This window comes from Microtus oregoni, unplaced genomic scaffold, assembly GCF_018167655.1.
Source record: "Microtus oregoni isolate MIOR12 unplaced genomic scaffold, Mior012 000016F_ref0000370, whole genome shotgun sequence".
NCBI lineage: Eukaryota > Metazoa > Chordata > Mammalia > Rodentia > Cricetidae > Microtus > Microtus oregoni.
Genome location: NW_024543075.1, coordinates 7,855,001 through 7,868,399, shown reverse-complemented (window position 1 = coordinate 7,868,399; position 13,399 = coordinate 7,855,001). Strand labels below are relative to the sequence as shown.

General features: G+C 46.7%; 1 protein-coding gene across 14 annotated transcripts in view; it reads right to left on the bottom strand.

Annotated features, from left to right (window-relative positions):
- Positions 1 to 8,346: 8,346 nt before the first annotated feature.
- The window catches only part of Ebf3 (EBF transcription factor 3), a 116,124-nt gene continuing 111,071 nt past the window's right edge, over positions 8,347 to 13,399 (bottom strand). For 4 of the 14 annotated variants that reach the window (XM_041666395.1, XM_041666398.1, XM_041666410.1 and 1 more), the window contains 5 exons: positions 12,820 to 12,997; positions 11,576 to 11,764; positions 10,969 to 11,166; positions 9,919 to 10,031; positions 8,347 to 8,905 (listed from right to left, as the gene is read on the bottom strand). In XM_041666395.1, coding sequence (XP_041522329.1) covers positions 8,888 to 8,905; positions 9,919 to 10,031; positions 10,969 to 11,166; positions 11,576 to 11,764; positions 12,820 to 12,997 — 696 coding nt within the window. In that variant the 3' untranslated portion in view covers positions 8,347 to 8,887. The remainder of the gene's footprint in view (positions 8,906 to 9,918; positions 10,032 to 10,968; positions 11,167 to 11,575; positions 11,765 to 12,819; positions 12,998 to 13,399) is intronic. The other 10 variants (XM_041666400.1, XM_041666402.1, XM_041666399.1 and 7 more) reach the window with 6 other exon arrangements.

Below are 13,399 nucleotides of genomic sequence, written 5' to 3'. Positions count from 1 at the left end.
AGCAGTCCCCTGTAAGGAGTTCTGTCTTTCCATCAGGTCCTGAAAGTCACTGTGGAGTTCAGCGTCTCATTTTTTTTTCTGAGGCATTGCAGCCATGGTGCACAAACTGGGGGACCATCTGAAGGGAATGGGATCTTTATTTCTTTTGGCCCCCTAAAGGCCTCTGTCATGCTGCATGGCTACCTAGGAAGATGAGCTCTTTTCACTTGTGACACGGAGAGACATGTTCTCAGAGATCCAACCTGCCTGTCTATTTTGTAGAAAATTTGGAAAATATAGATAGTATCACTTTTTAGGTTTAAGGCTAAGAGTAAATGGAAAATGGGGTTATAATATATAAAAATTCGGCCTCTCATAGCCAGAGGGGATTTTGATGTAATTCTGACAAGTATTTTTCAGATACTTGTGATTGGATGTATCCTTCTGGTCTTCTCTCTAGAAATTTACAGATGAAATCATGTTATACTCAAGGAACTAGACTTACATACCTTAATTTTATATCATTGGTGCTTATGATTTCATGAAATATACTTCAAAATGTGATCTTCATAGCCTGGTAGAACTTATGGTACACTATTATATGACTGTATCAGAACCTAATTACTCATCCTGTTTTCAGCCATTTGGGTGCTTTCCAGTTTTTAATAAATACGGTGTTCGGAAAGGTTCATGCACTTAGGGTCTTGGCTAATCTCTGATTACTTCCTTGGAATTGATTTCTAGAAATGGAATTATTGAGTCAAAAGGCTGTGAGCACTTAGGTCTCTATGCAAAGTCTGGTTGGTCTTCAGAGAGTGTGTAGGAGTAGGAGAACTCTAGGAGAACGTCCATTTCTCTTAGAAATGAGCACCCGTTTTTAAAAGAAGTGCTTTTTCTGTTTAGTAAATGGAAAACAGTTATCTCATAATTTTAATGTATAGCTGTGTCCTTCTGGCCTTTTCTTTAGAAATTTACAGATTGGAATTATGTTATAGTCAAAACACTATACGCTTATACAACCTCATTTTATGTCATTGATATTTATCATTTCATGAAACATACTTCAAAACAGGATCTTCAGAGCTTAATAGAACCTCTAATATCCCATTAGATGACTACACCAGAACCGAATTGCTGATCCTGTATGGTAATTTGAAGGAAAATGCCACACACACCCCTCCGTGGAGTGACACTATTATGAGGAGTGACTTTGTGAGAGAAGATACGGCCTTGTTGGAGAAAGTGTGTGGAGGCCGACTTGGAAATCTCACATATATTCAAGCCATGCCCAATGTCACAGACCACTTCCTGTTGCCTGAACCCAAGATGTAGGACACTCAGCTTCTTATCTAGCACCACGTCTGCCTGCATGCCACCATGTCACACCATGATGGTAATGGACTAGACCTCTGGAAATGTAAGCCACTCCAATTAAATGGTTTTCCTTTATAAGAGTCCGTGAGTTTGAAGCCAGTCATGGTCTACAAAGTGAGTTCAAGGACAGCCATGGCAGTTATAGGGGAAAAAACTTGTCTCAAGAAACTCAAAATAAATAAATAAATAAATGAGTTCCCCTAGTAATGATGTGTCTTCACAGGAAGAGAAACCTTACCTCAGCTAACTAAGACATCCTGATTGTAGCCATTTGAGTACGTGTAATATGCCTTTTAGGTCCAATTTGGGTGCATGTAATATGCCTCATAAGTCATATTTGGGTATATGTAATATGCTTTTTAAGTCAGATTTGAGTCCATGGAATATGCCTTTTAAGTCAGATTCTCATAGATGTATACGCCTTTTTTTTTATTTAAATTTATTTATTTATTAAGGATTTCTGCCTCGTCCCCACAACCGCTTCCCATTTCCCTCCCCCTCCCCCGATCAATTCCCCCTCCCTCATCTGCTCGAAGAGCAATCAGGGTTCCCTGACCTGTGGGAAGCCCAAGGACTGCCCACCTCTATCCAGGTCTCGTAAGGTGAGCATCCAAACTGCCTAGGCTCCCACAAAGCCAGTACGTGCAGTAGGATCAAAAACCCACTGCAATTGTTCTTGAATTCTCAGTATTCCTCATTGTCCGCTATGTTCAGCTAGTCCGGATTTATCCCATGTTTTTTCAGACCTAGGCCAGCTGGCCTTGGTGAGATCCCAATAGAACATCCCCATTGTCTTAGTGTGTGGGTGCACCCCTCGTGGTCCTGAGTTCCTTGCTCGTGCTCCGTCTCCTTCTGCTCCTGATTTGGACCTTGAGATTTCTGTCCGGTGCTCCCGTGTGGGTCTCTGTCTCTGTCTCCTTTCATCGCCTGATGAACGTTAATATTCCTGAGGATGCCTATGTGTTTGTCTTTGGATTTTTAAGCGAGGTTGAACATAGTTTCCTAGGTGTTTCTCTTTTTTCCTTAAGAAAATTTCTATTGACCATTACTCTCTGGATGTGTAAGTTTGTCCATGCAATAATGTACAAGCATGTGGATGTTTTAAGACTATAGGTGTCTACCCCAGACACTCAGTAAAAGTCCATATCCCATTGATGGCTAATGCTGGCCATTTCCTCTTTGTTCAGTTAGGCTTTGAATTGTTTCTACAATATTTTTTCCCCAATTTTATGTTTGTTTGTTTGTTTATCCACCTTAAACTCTTTCTACTTCTTCTCAAGAAGTTCAGGGAACCTCTTTTCCTTTAACTTCACAATAGCTTCCAAAGTAGCAGGTTTCTTTATGGCATTTTATACGCATTTGATAGGGGCTGGGTTTTGATCACCTCTGTCTTTCCCTTATGAATCGGTGCGGAAGTTGCCCTTTTAAAAAGGTAGTTCGTGAGTCTTATTGACTCGCAAATGCTCACTGTTGACTGGAGATAAAAACCTCTGGTTGTGTCTTTTCTGTCTTTGCTGGGCACCCCACTCGGGCCCTCTGCTCTGCCAGCACCCTAATCAGGGTCATGCAGTAGGAAAGAGTTTGCTCTTCACAGGAGGAGACCCATGTCTAGAGCTCAGCTTTGTCTGGGTCTTGCCTGACAATAGCTGCGTGAGCTACAGCCAGGACTCACAGTTCAGGACCCACCATCAGCTCAGCCTTGTGAGGGGAAGTGATCTGGTGGGTCAGGAAGACAGCATGGCCTCTCCATAACCTTTGTTTCTTGTGCTTTCTATACCTCCAGCTTCGGTAGAACTCGTTCCAACTCTACCACCAACCCAGTGACTCCCATTTTCCTTTTTCATTCTGTCACCTTGCAGCACTGACAGAAGCCAGTTTGTGCCGACCCCTTCCTAGTTGTGGCTTCCAGGCTAAACCTTTGCTGCCCAGTCCCTCTGGTGTCGTCTCAGGGGACCTGAACACACCACCCTTCTGTCCCTGCATCATGTGACCAAGTTTCTTCCTCCTGGCCCTCATACACTACGGATGCTACCAAGGCTCCAAAGAAGAAGAAGAGCCTTCAACCCAAGCCTGGGGAGTAAGGATGTGTAACATTGATTGACGTAAACCCTCTAGAGACCTCTGGAGTGTGCTGAACTAGTAAGAGGAAACTCGTATAGTCTGATCAGATGGCCTGAAAGGAACAGAGTCCTCCATGATGGGTGGATTGGTTGGGATCCTTGGAAATCGACTCTCTCCTCTTTCTCATTCAAGTTCTTTCTCTCTTTAACTCTTAAGGATGTTGGAGACCTCACTCAGTGGGAAAGGCAAAAGGTTTGGAGGCCAATGAGATTGCATTTGGCTTCTAGCTTTGGCCCCCCAGGCAAGTCACCCAGCCTTGCTTTGTCTCTTTATTTGGAGGTACTGGGGATCGAACCTAGAGCTTCACACACTAGACATAAACCACAGGCTCACACAGAATCCCTTAGAAGCACTAAGTGACCCCAAAGGTGTTCTGTGAGCCCCTGAGCCATAAATCAGCCATTGACAGTTGGAAAATATAGGCTGTCCATAGAGCTTTAAAGTCAAACTAGATGTAGGGACCACCGAGTCCTGCCAAGGATGGCCTCCCCTACTCCCAGGTTACTTAGTGATGGTGGATTCAGAACTGCTTGGTCCTGGTTGGGGGTTTGGTTTGTGGGGACTAGTTGACCCACGGGCTCACAGCCACCTTCTCTACTAAGAATCTCTGCCTGCCTCCCATTTTCTCCAGGGCAGGGGTAGGGTATAGAGCCACTGAGGTTGGGAGCTGGTCCACCCTTCCTCCCAACTCGGCAAATGGCTCCCTGTGAAACCAGCGGCTCTATGCTGGGACATGACAAATGACCAAAAAAATCAATTTGTAATCTGATTGGAGGTTTTTGATTTCCTCTGATGAGTTTAAATTTCATTAAAAGCAACCTTATTCCAACATAAAAAGAATCCTTGAAGGGTAAAACAGGGGATTGTCTCACCCGGTATAAAGCATTCCCCACTCTTTTGTGTGATTTATTCATGGCGTTAATTGTAAGGGCCAGCCCGCGGTGTCTGCTGGCAGCTGTGTTGTTATCAGGGCCTGGGATCGGTCCGGGCGGGCTCAAAGCACAAGGACTCACATTCAAAACTCACTCTTCGGGCATATTGACACTTCAGTTATCAACAGTCCCTTTTTTTATCTGTGGGGAGGGCGCTCCAAGCTCGTGGGGCCAGAATAAGCTAGGAATCCACGCCATGCCTCTCGGAGTTCTCCTAATTGTATGTATTCTCTGAGAAAATGATCATCGTGGCCTCTTGTCTTGATGAGAAATTGACATTTTCGGAGGACTTCTTTGGGTGCTCCGAGCAGGGGAGATAAGGGCCGGAGTTGTTTCAAAGCGGGGCGGCCTTTCTTTCCTTTCAGGGGCCTCTTTATTGCTCTCGTTGACCCACTTGATGAGTATGGATTTCACGAGGTCTTTTTCAGCATTTGAACTATAAAAGGTTCAGCACGACACCACCCCTTATAGACAAAAGATAACCTTGCCCTTTGAATATATTGATTCTTTATTAACTAGGCTGTTTAATGCAATGAAATGAGGCATTAGATTGAAGCCCATTTCAAGTGCTTTGAATAATCTTTAAAAGCTTGAAAGACCTTAAAGGGAGCCCTGACAATACTCGGCATTCGCTTTTGAGAGAATCGGTTCTTGCTTCTGGTTTGAAACCCAAGCATTTGAACTTCTCTCTGCCGAGGTCAACAGAACCTGGCACACGAGCTCCAAAAACCTGAGCAGAGTTCCTGGTCCCACCTCAAAGGTATGAAGTTGGCTTTGGGCAACACCTTCCCCAGCCCTGGTGACAGGGGACTGGCCGTCCTAAGTGTGCTTTGTGCCAATAGGAACCTATTCCTTTACTGTCTCTTTAAGGCCAGCCGGCAAAGGCTCGTCACTGACGGGAGGGAAAGGTATTCACAAGTTTCTTTATGTTTGGAATAATTGTTTCCTGTTTTGCTCAGCAGAACAAGTAATTAAGATGACATTCGTGAGTACTAATTTAGATCACACTTACGTGACTGTGTGACAGAACCGCAAGCCAAAACATGTAAAGCCTGCCTCTCATTGAGGAGAAAATGGGAAGTGCCGGTGAGATAGAATGGGGTAGCGGAGCCACACAGGGGCTGTGTGAACCAGAACTGGTGCTGATGGCTGAGATCGCTGGAGTCCCAGCTTTGGCCTCCATCTATGTGGAGCCCCCAGTGGCCAGTGCAAAACGCCTCTGTGCCCACGACACGTACCAATACTGGAATCCATTCTCTCGAGCCATCGGCCTGGCTCCCATGGGCATGCTGTCTGCCCACAGCATTGACAGGCTCTTCTGACCTGGTTCTTGCCAAAGGGGACATAGGGATACAGGTAGTGGTGAGGAGCCAGAGCAGGTGCTGTGCAGCCATGCCATTCAGAAAGCTCATTACCACGCCTCCCCCAACCACAGGACCATTTGCAGGACTCTCCCCTCCCCCGCCCCGTGGTGTTGTGGCCCAAGTGGTTGTGACAGAAACAGTCCAGGCCTGAGTGTGTGGGCATCACAGCCACTGTAGGAATTGTGCCCATTGAGGGTTGAAAACTCTGGAAGGTTCTTCGAAGTCCTTTGGATCTTGGTGAGCCCTAGCTCTGGGGCCCAGGATGTGGAAATGAAATCCCCAATTCATTTGTCAGTCATTTTAATAGGCAAACAGATAAAATTACCAAAAGTGAAATTCACAGACAAGAAATACTTTAATTAAATATTGTGTAAAATGAACATTTTTATACAGTTAAATATCTGAAAAAATGTACAGATAAAACAATCTTATTGTAGGGTCTCTGACAGCAAAATCTACCATTTAGTGAAGCTCTCGTTTTTTGACACAATGAAGCAATGAGGGCACCGACTAGTCGGCCTACAACACAAACCGGGTGCGGGCATGAGGATACTTGCTAATGTGCGCGTGAGTTCTTTTTAGGTCAAACCCTTACTTATACAAAATAAATCGAGGCAATTTAGTTCCAAAGTGACTTCTCAGGCTGTTCCATGTAGCTACACCCTGTCAGGAGTCACAAAGCCAGAGTGTGACCCACTGACCACTGGGGACATTGTCTTATTGAGTCCCTTGAATGGACACTTTCTAAGTTATACATTGTTTCCTTGTGTGTGTGTGTGTGTCTGATGTTGGAAAATTCCCTCCTTTTTGTTTTTAATATGACTTCTGCTGCTGCTTACAAAGTGTGTGCTCTCTGCAAGGGCAATGGGTGTGAAAGAAAAAGAAAAAGTAATTCTGACTCTTGGTCTCACGGTGGATTTGGCACTAACAGGCACAGTGTCTGAAGGAGGTCTTTCCAGTTAAGAAAGTACAGACTGTGCTGTTGGATCTGACCACAAACAGGTATTTTTTAAAATAAAAAAAGACCAGCCGTGTTCCCATGACACTTCTCTAACATCGGGGTGAGCGTGAGTGGTCAAAAGCAGCAGACAGATGCAGGAAGGAGTGACTGACGGACTGAAAGTTTGTGCTTTTGGGGTGTTTGTGTGTGTGTGTGTGTGCGTGTGCGTATGGTGTGTGGTTTGTGTTTGTGTGTGTGTATGTATGTGTGTGTACTGTGTGCATGTGTGTGTTGTATGTGCATGTTGTATGTGTGTGTCCTGTGTGTTTGTATGTGCATGTGTGTGTGTGTTGTACGTGTGTTCATGTGTGTGTTCATCATCAGTCTCCAAATGTTAACGATCGTGGTATAACAGAGGTTCTTTGAAGTTCACTTTTAAGGCATCAGAGGAAGTTAATGTGGCAAACATTTGTAATTAAAACATCAGAAGTAAATTTTATTTTAAACTTTAGGCCTCTGAATTTTTCCAGTAAACACAGTTCAGCTATGTGGCAAAGTCCTAGGTGGCAGCTAAAATGACTGTTTTTTTTTTTTTTTTACATTCTACAAAAAAAAAAAAAAAAAACAATTAAAAATAAAAACTAAACTAAGGAGCCAGCCCGGACGGTGTGGCCCCTTCACGGTCGCCCCACATGCACAGGATCTACTAGGATTTTCCGCGGCCGCTGACACCGTCTGCTTCTGACTATACAACAAACTTTTCTTTTCAAAAGTATTTGTTCAGATAACTTAAAAATAATATAAAAATAAACAATGAATTTGACTTTTCCTCAACATAAAAAAAGGGATGGAAAGTCCAAACAATAGCGAATGGTTTAGGTACAAAGGAAATGGAAGGACATGGACTCTTTTAACAAAACAGATCAGAGAGACAGTTCTTGGTGTCTGTTCTTTCCCTGTGTGACAGACAGCACTGGGCGGGATCAAACACCAATACAGACGTGAGAAAAGAAGGCGGGGAAAGCAATGTACAAAATTTCAAAGATAAATACAATATTTATAATTGATATGTTACAAAATAAAGTCCCTTAGCAATTGCAAGTGTTCATGGGAAAGGAAGTGTCACATGAAAGAGCATTTTATCCCTTATAAGACGCATAAGGAATAAAACTCGTTTTTCTAAATATTTTAAGTGGATCTGAAAAAAATTCAAGACAAGTGTATAAATATTTAGCTACAACTTTGGCAAAATCACAAAAGTCTACAATTTTATAACCACATACAAAACACATCGGGGAAGAAGGGTCTAGAAGTCAAAAGGACAATTTCATGTACAAGAAACATAGACCTCACAGTAGCCTAAGAATGCAATAGGTTTACAGTGCGCAAAAGTTGAAAAAATGTTGCCGATCGCACTTGCTTTAACAGGAAGCTCTAGGTGGGAGAATATTGGAACCAACAGACAGTAGCATATTTTTTTTTCTCTGTCAGTGTGCTTGTTGAAGGCAAGAGATTCGATATCAAAGTTACAATTTCTAACTACAATAAGTTACAAAGTTTCATTTCATTAAGATGAAGTTAAGCAATGATAAACCCTCCCTCCCTCCCTCCCCGCCACCCCGAAATTCACCTAGTCATATCCTCCTCTGTTCCAGTTAATGGCTCATACCTCCTTGGCCCCCTTTTTTTCACCACAAAAAAATATTTCACATTATAGAGATACACAACCATTGTGAATCTAAATATGAGTACAGAAAAATGTTTCGAGGCTTTTCTTCCTCAGTGTTGCATGGGCATCAAAATGGTGCATATTCACGAAGCTTCTCCCCACACAGATAGCACGCACTAGACAGCCAAGACGGAATCAGAAACTTTATACAAAATAGGCGTCGCTTTGTTTTCCTTAATCTTCAGGACTGAGAAATGTGAAAATATGAGAAAAGTTCAGTCAATAAAATGGAATTGTTCATGAAGAAGTAGGCTTTGTTCGCGTGTTGGTTCTTAACAGTTTAAATAAAATCTTTAAATGTCTTTTGTAGCATTCAACCGCTGCTGATGTTTAGTTTTGAAGGTATCGTTTCCATCAGCATGTCTTAGCACACTACATGTGTCCCCTGAAGTCCGTCCTTGGATGCTGGGTGCTGTGAAGGTAAACAGAGTCCCTCACATGGGCGGGACTACCAACCCAGACATAGCTGCAAAAGAGAAGGAGAGAGCGGTTAATGCCAACCACCCCGCACGCGCACCCTCCTGCGGGCCCAGCTCGCTCCTCCTGGGCCAGGATCCACAGGGAAGCCAGCCTCTGGCAACTCTCTGTATAGCCAGCTTTGCTCATGGCAGAGGTGTGTTGGGAAGTCTACTTCTTGGGGTGAGGGCACACTGGTGGCAGGGTTCCCGCCAGCCTTTCCGGTGCTGCTGCCCTCTGTTAAGGCTTTCTCTGAGAGGGACCACTCTCTGCTTTGCGTATGTCGCCAAAGCAAAGGGAAGCTCACTCTCTGGAAAGACAGGAACCATCCTGGCCGTAGCTTGCAGGCCTTGCTTTTCCTAAGTGAAATTGGAGACTTGCCTCAGTTTCCCCCTCTGCCTTTGGGCCCAAGCTCTGACCTCCGACTAGCAGCTCTGTAGCGTAAAGGTGAGTCAGGCTCTCAGATCGAAGCCACACACGGCCCAACTGCTCTGGAATCTCAAGGCCACGGATTGATGGAGGTGCCACAGCATCTCAGAATGCTGTTTTCTTCTCTTCATAAGACTAGAGAAGCTTGGCACTGAAGCGCCAAGTGCAGCCAGCTCTGTAGCGAACTCCTGGTCCGAATGTAATTTAAAATCTTTTAACTCTGGTGTTGTTTAATTTTTGTCAGAATGACTGTTCTCATTAATTTATGTATAACATATTAATACATTTGTTCATGTAGTGATGTGAGCTTCAATTTCTCAGTCCATTAATTTCAACGATATTAATTTATCTCCGACTCACCGTTACAACTTTATGGTTTGGCAGGCCCCTGTGTACACACTGCTTACGTGGTACCACCTAGTCAGCCTCGACGCTGGGGCATGTCCATGGACACCTGTCCTCACTGCCTGACTCCTAAGCAGCGCTGGCCTGGTGCCCAAGGACAGCTTTGAGGCCGCTGGCGACGCCCAGGGCCTGGGCGTCCCGTCGGCACTGACAGGTGTTTTGAAGACAATGAGTTCAAATCATTGATACCTTTCCAGTTCCTTTTTTGAGCATTAGTTCATCAAAGTGGAATATACCACCGACTTCACAAAAGGGCCAGTTTGTCTTCTCCACGGTTGCGTCCTCGGCACCCAGCAGAGAGCCTGGCACATAGTAGGCACTCAGTAAATACTGGTTGAAGGGGTTCATGTGTCTAAAGGAGAATGGGCTTGACTTTCACCCAGTGGAGCACATACCCAAGGTGGTGTCGGATAGAGGCCAGGTGACGGCCACCACTTACTTCAAGTAAGTGTGGCCCTGTGCATCACAGGGAGTCACGGGTGAGCCCGAAAGCCTAGGGGCACCCATATGGCTTCACCACCACACTCATTGGAGGTCACATGCAGCGTGAGCTGCCCTCGGTGCTGGGAAAGGTACTCCGTGTCTGTTCCACATGGCCCAACTGTGGACAGCTGTGTCCAAGTGGGGACTCTCATGCCCTCGGGCCAACCCTTCCCACTCTGAACTGAGAGTGAACACTCACTCCCAACCACAGACAGTCTTGCCACCCAGCAATGGTACACAAATGGCCCTGGGTCAGGATGCTCAGCCCTTTCCAGGAGAGAGCAAAGCCATATAGACTTGTTGTCCCAGTGGTAAGGTTGTAGATAAAGCTCTGCCTTATGGCAAGGGGAGCTGGCAGGTCTGGGATGGGCACCTTAGACGGCACGGTGACCTGTCATCTGTTTGAGACTATTTCTCCTGCCCCTTTAATAAGGAGGCAGCAAGCTTGGCACTAAGGGCAGGGTCATGCCCTTCATGGAGACAGGCCAGGCCTGGGTACTCTGTTTCATGGGGTTCTGCTCTGCTGTAGTCTTGTTCCCCCTCAAGGGAGGCTCCACCCCTTGGGGCACAGAAGTGCTACTAGACAAAACCTAGAGGCAGAATCTGGTACAAGTTGGGGACTTGAGGACCGGGCCTATAGGTGACTGTGGGACAGGAAGGAGGATGCCAACCAGTGAAGCACATGCAATGCCACAGGCATGCAAGGGGCTTGGGAAGGGGCCATGGGGTCCGAGCACCCACCCACACCGCCCTCACCTTGCAGTCCGTTCCCGTTGGCGCTGGTGCAGGAAGGAGGAGGCGAGGCTTGGGGCCGGACCACGGGCGCAAAAGCGCTCTTCTGTTTCACTGCGGAGATGACATTGGCAGGTGAGAATGAGAAAATGCCGTGTGTGCTGCTACAGTTTGAAGGGAGGGTGACCGAAGAGGCTGCCATGGTGGGGCTGGACGGCACTACTGCAACAAAGCAAACACGGTCAGCACGCGCGGGCTGTGGCGCAGCACCACAGCGAGAGCTCTGAGGGCCTCGCCTCGCACGGGGAGGGGCCACAAAACAAGACATGACATGCTTCGGCTCGGCCACTCTGGATAACAGGCAAACGCTTTGGGGTGGGGGGTCGGGCTTTGCTCTTCCAATTGAGCAGCCTCGGGTGGTTCAGATTTTATTCTGGTGGCCAATGGGATGGCGTTGTTGGGGAGGGCTGTATTAGGTCAATTTGTGGTTGTCATTTGGACGCCCAGCCTCTGGGGCCACCCTTCCTTTTATCCAGTAGCTCACATCACAGAACATCCAAGCAATACACACACTCGACTTTGTAGTGAATATGAATCTGTGTGATGACGTGTGACAAAAACAGACACTTACTGCCGTAGGGAGAGTTAGCGGAGGAGCCATTAAGAAATCCAGGCGAGCCAGGGACCCCTAGATTGGCCATGGCGCCACTTCCATATCCATTCATGCTAGTGCTGACTGTGTTGTAATTGGACTGCTGGGGAGTACTGCTGGGGACGTAGCCTCGCGGGGACACGCTGCTTGTATTGCGACTGTAGCCGACTGTTAAAATCCCCCCCCGGCCAAAAATAACATTATTATCAGTGACAGACACTTGGGGGGGGAGTTTCCCCGAGAATCTATATCATATATTCAACATTTTTAATTGACTTTATGCTTCCTCTCGTCCTGGTGACTCTAGCCAGCTCGGATAATCTTATCATGCCAATCCTACCACTGGTGAGACCTGTTCCATCTATGTTGGCGTCGACGGACGGCATTTCATGTCTAACCTTTAGCTGTTTCCACACACTGCTTTAGAAGCAATTGTCAACAGCTTGGATTCCTGACCTGCTACCCGACTCTCTCTCAACTTTCAGCCTCAACAGACCTTCAAATGCCATGGCTGACAAAGAGAGCTTGTTTGTGGCCATAACTTCCCTGGAAAGACTGTTTTAGGGGTCTTCATTTTCAGAGCTGCTGTCTCTGTGAGCGAGGGTGGGGTGGGCGCCATAGCTCCTGGCCTGCTGTGGAATGTGGGTAACTGGAAACAAAGCCAGCGGTGCAGTGGGGTGGCTCTGAGGTGGCTGCCTGAGATGCTTTTATAGATGATGTGCACTAAACTGAGCTCCAAGGACGCCAGATTGTGACCTCAACAGTCCTGGTCGCTGTTCTATAGGATAAGGTACACCATGAGGGAAAATGGATGTTCTTATCCATGGATCCAGACCAGGATGGGAACCCAAATACCGCCCATGACACATCCAAGAAGGCTCCTCCTGGCTTCCTACAGCTGCCCTATGGCTCTGCCCATTCTTGCCAAAGAACACAGGGTCACTTACAAATAAGCTAAGGGACACTTCTAGCAATACCAGGGAGCTGGGTGGCAGCCGATGGAGCTACTGTCACTAGGACTGGGCCCTCTGAGTGTTCTCTGCCCAGTACAGCTGGAAGATGTGCGGCAAGGTTTTCCCTGCAAGAAGGAACCAGCCATGCCTAAGGGCATGGAATGCGACCAGCACTCCCCAGCTGGGTCCCAACACCTCCACCTGCAGCTATGGCCTCAACCCACCCTGGGGAGGGGGCCAGGGAAGGGTCCACCTGGCACAGCGGCCTACCTTGGTCATTGGCTTGTGAGGTCTCTGACACATTAACCGCGAGCTGGCTGCTGAAGGAGTTCACGCCCATCATGCCAGTGTGTGCCGGTGTGTTGCCCAATGTGGGAATCTGGTTGTGATTGCGGGGAACGCTGTACAATGCCTCAGCGATGTCAGCCGCTCTCTTCAGGATGATCTCCTAGAGAAATAGCAATGCAAGTATAAACCGAAGATGTCATTCAAGGCCAGGTTCCGATGGCCAGATCCCACGTATCGTGGGCCTGTCCACTTGGTGGGGCAAGCAACAACTGCACAGATGCTTCTAAGTGGCTACATCTTGTCCTTAGATCTGTAGCTCCAAGCCCTGGGACAGGCAAAAAGCTGCAGACTCAGAATTAAAGAACTGGGCCACCTCCAGAGGAAATGAGTATCTCTTCCCTGGGGCCTCGTGACCTGCAAGAACAAGCTATGGGATGCCCACAGGCCCTCCTGGAGCCCCAGGAATACCTAACGCTCCTCACTCGCCACTGAACACTGTAGGACTTCAAAGATACCCCCCTTTCGGTGGACCACCCTCCTCTACTTGTCTTTCTCTACATGA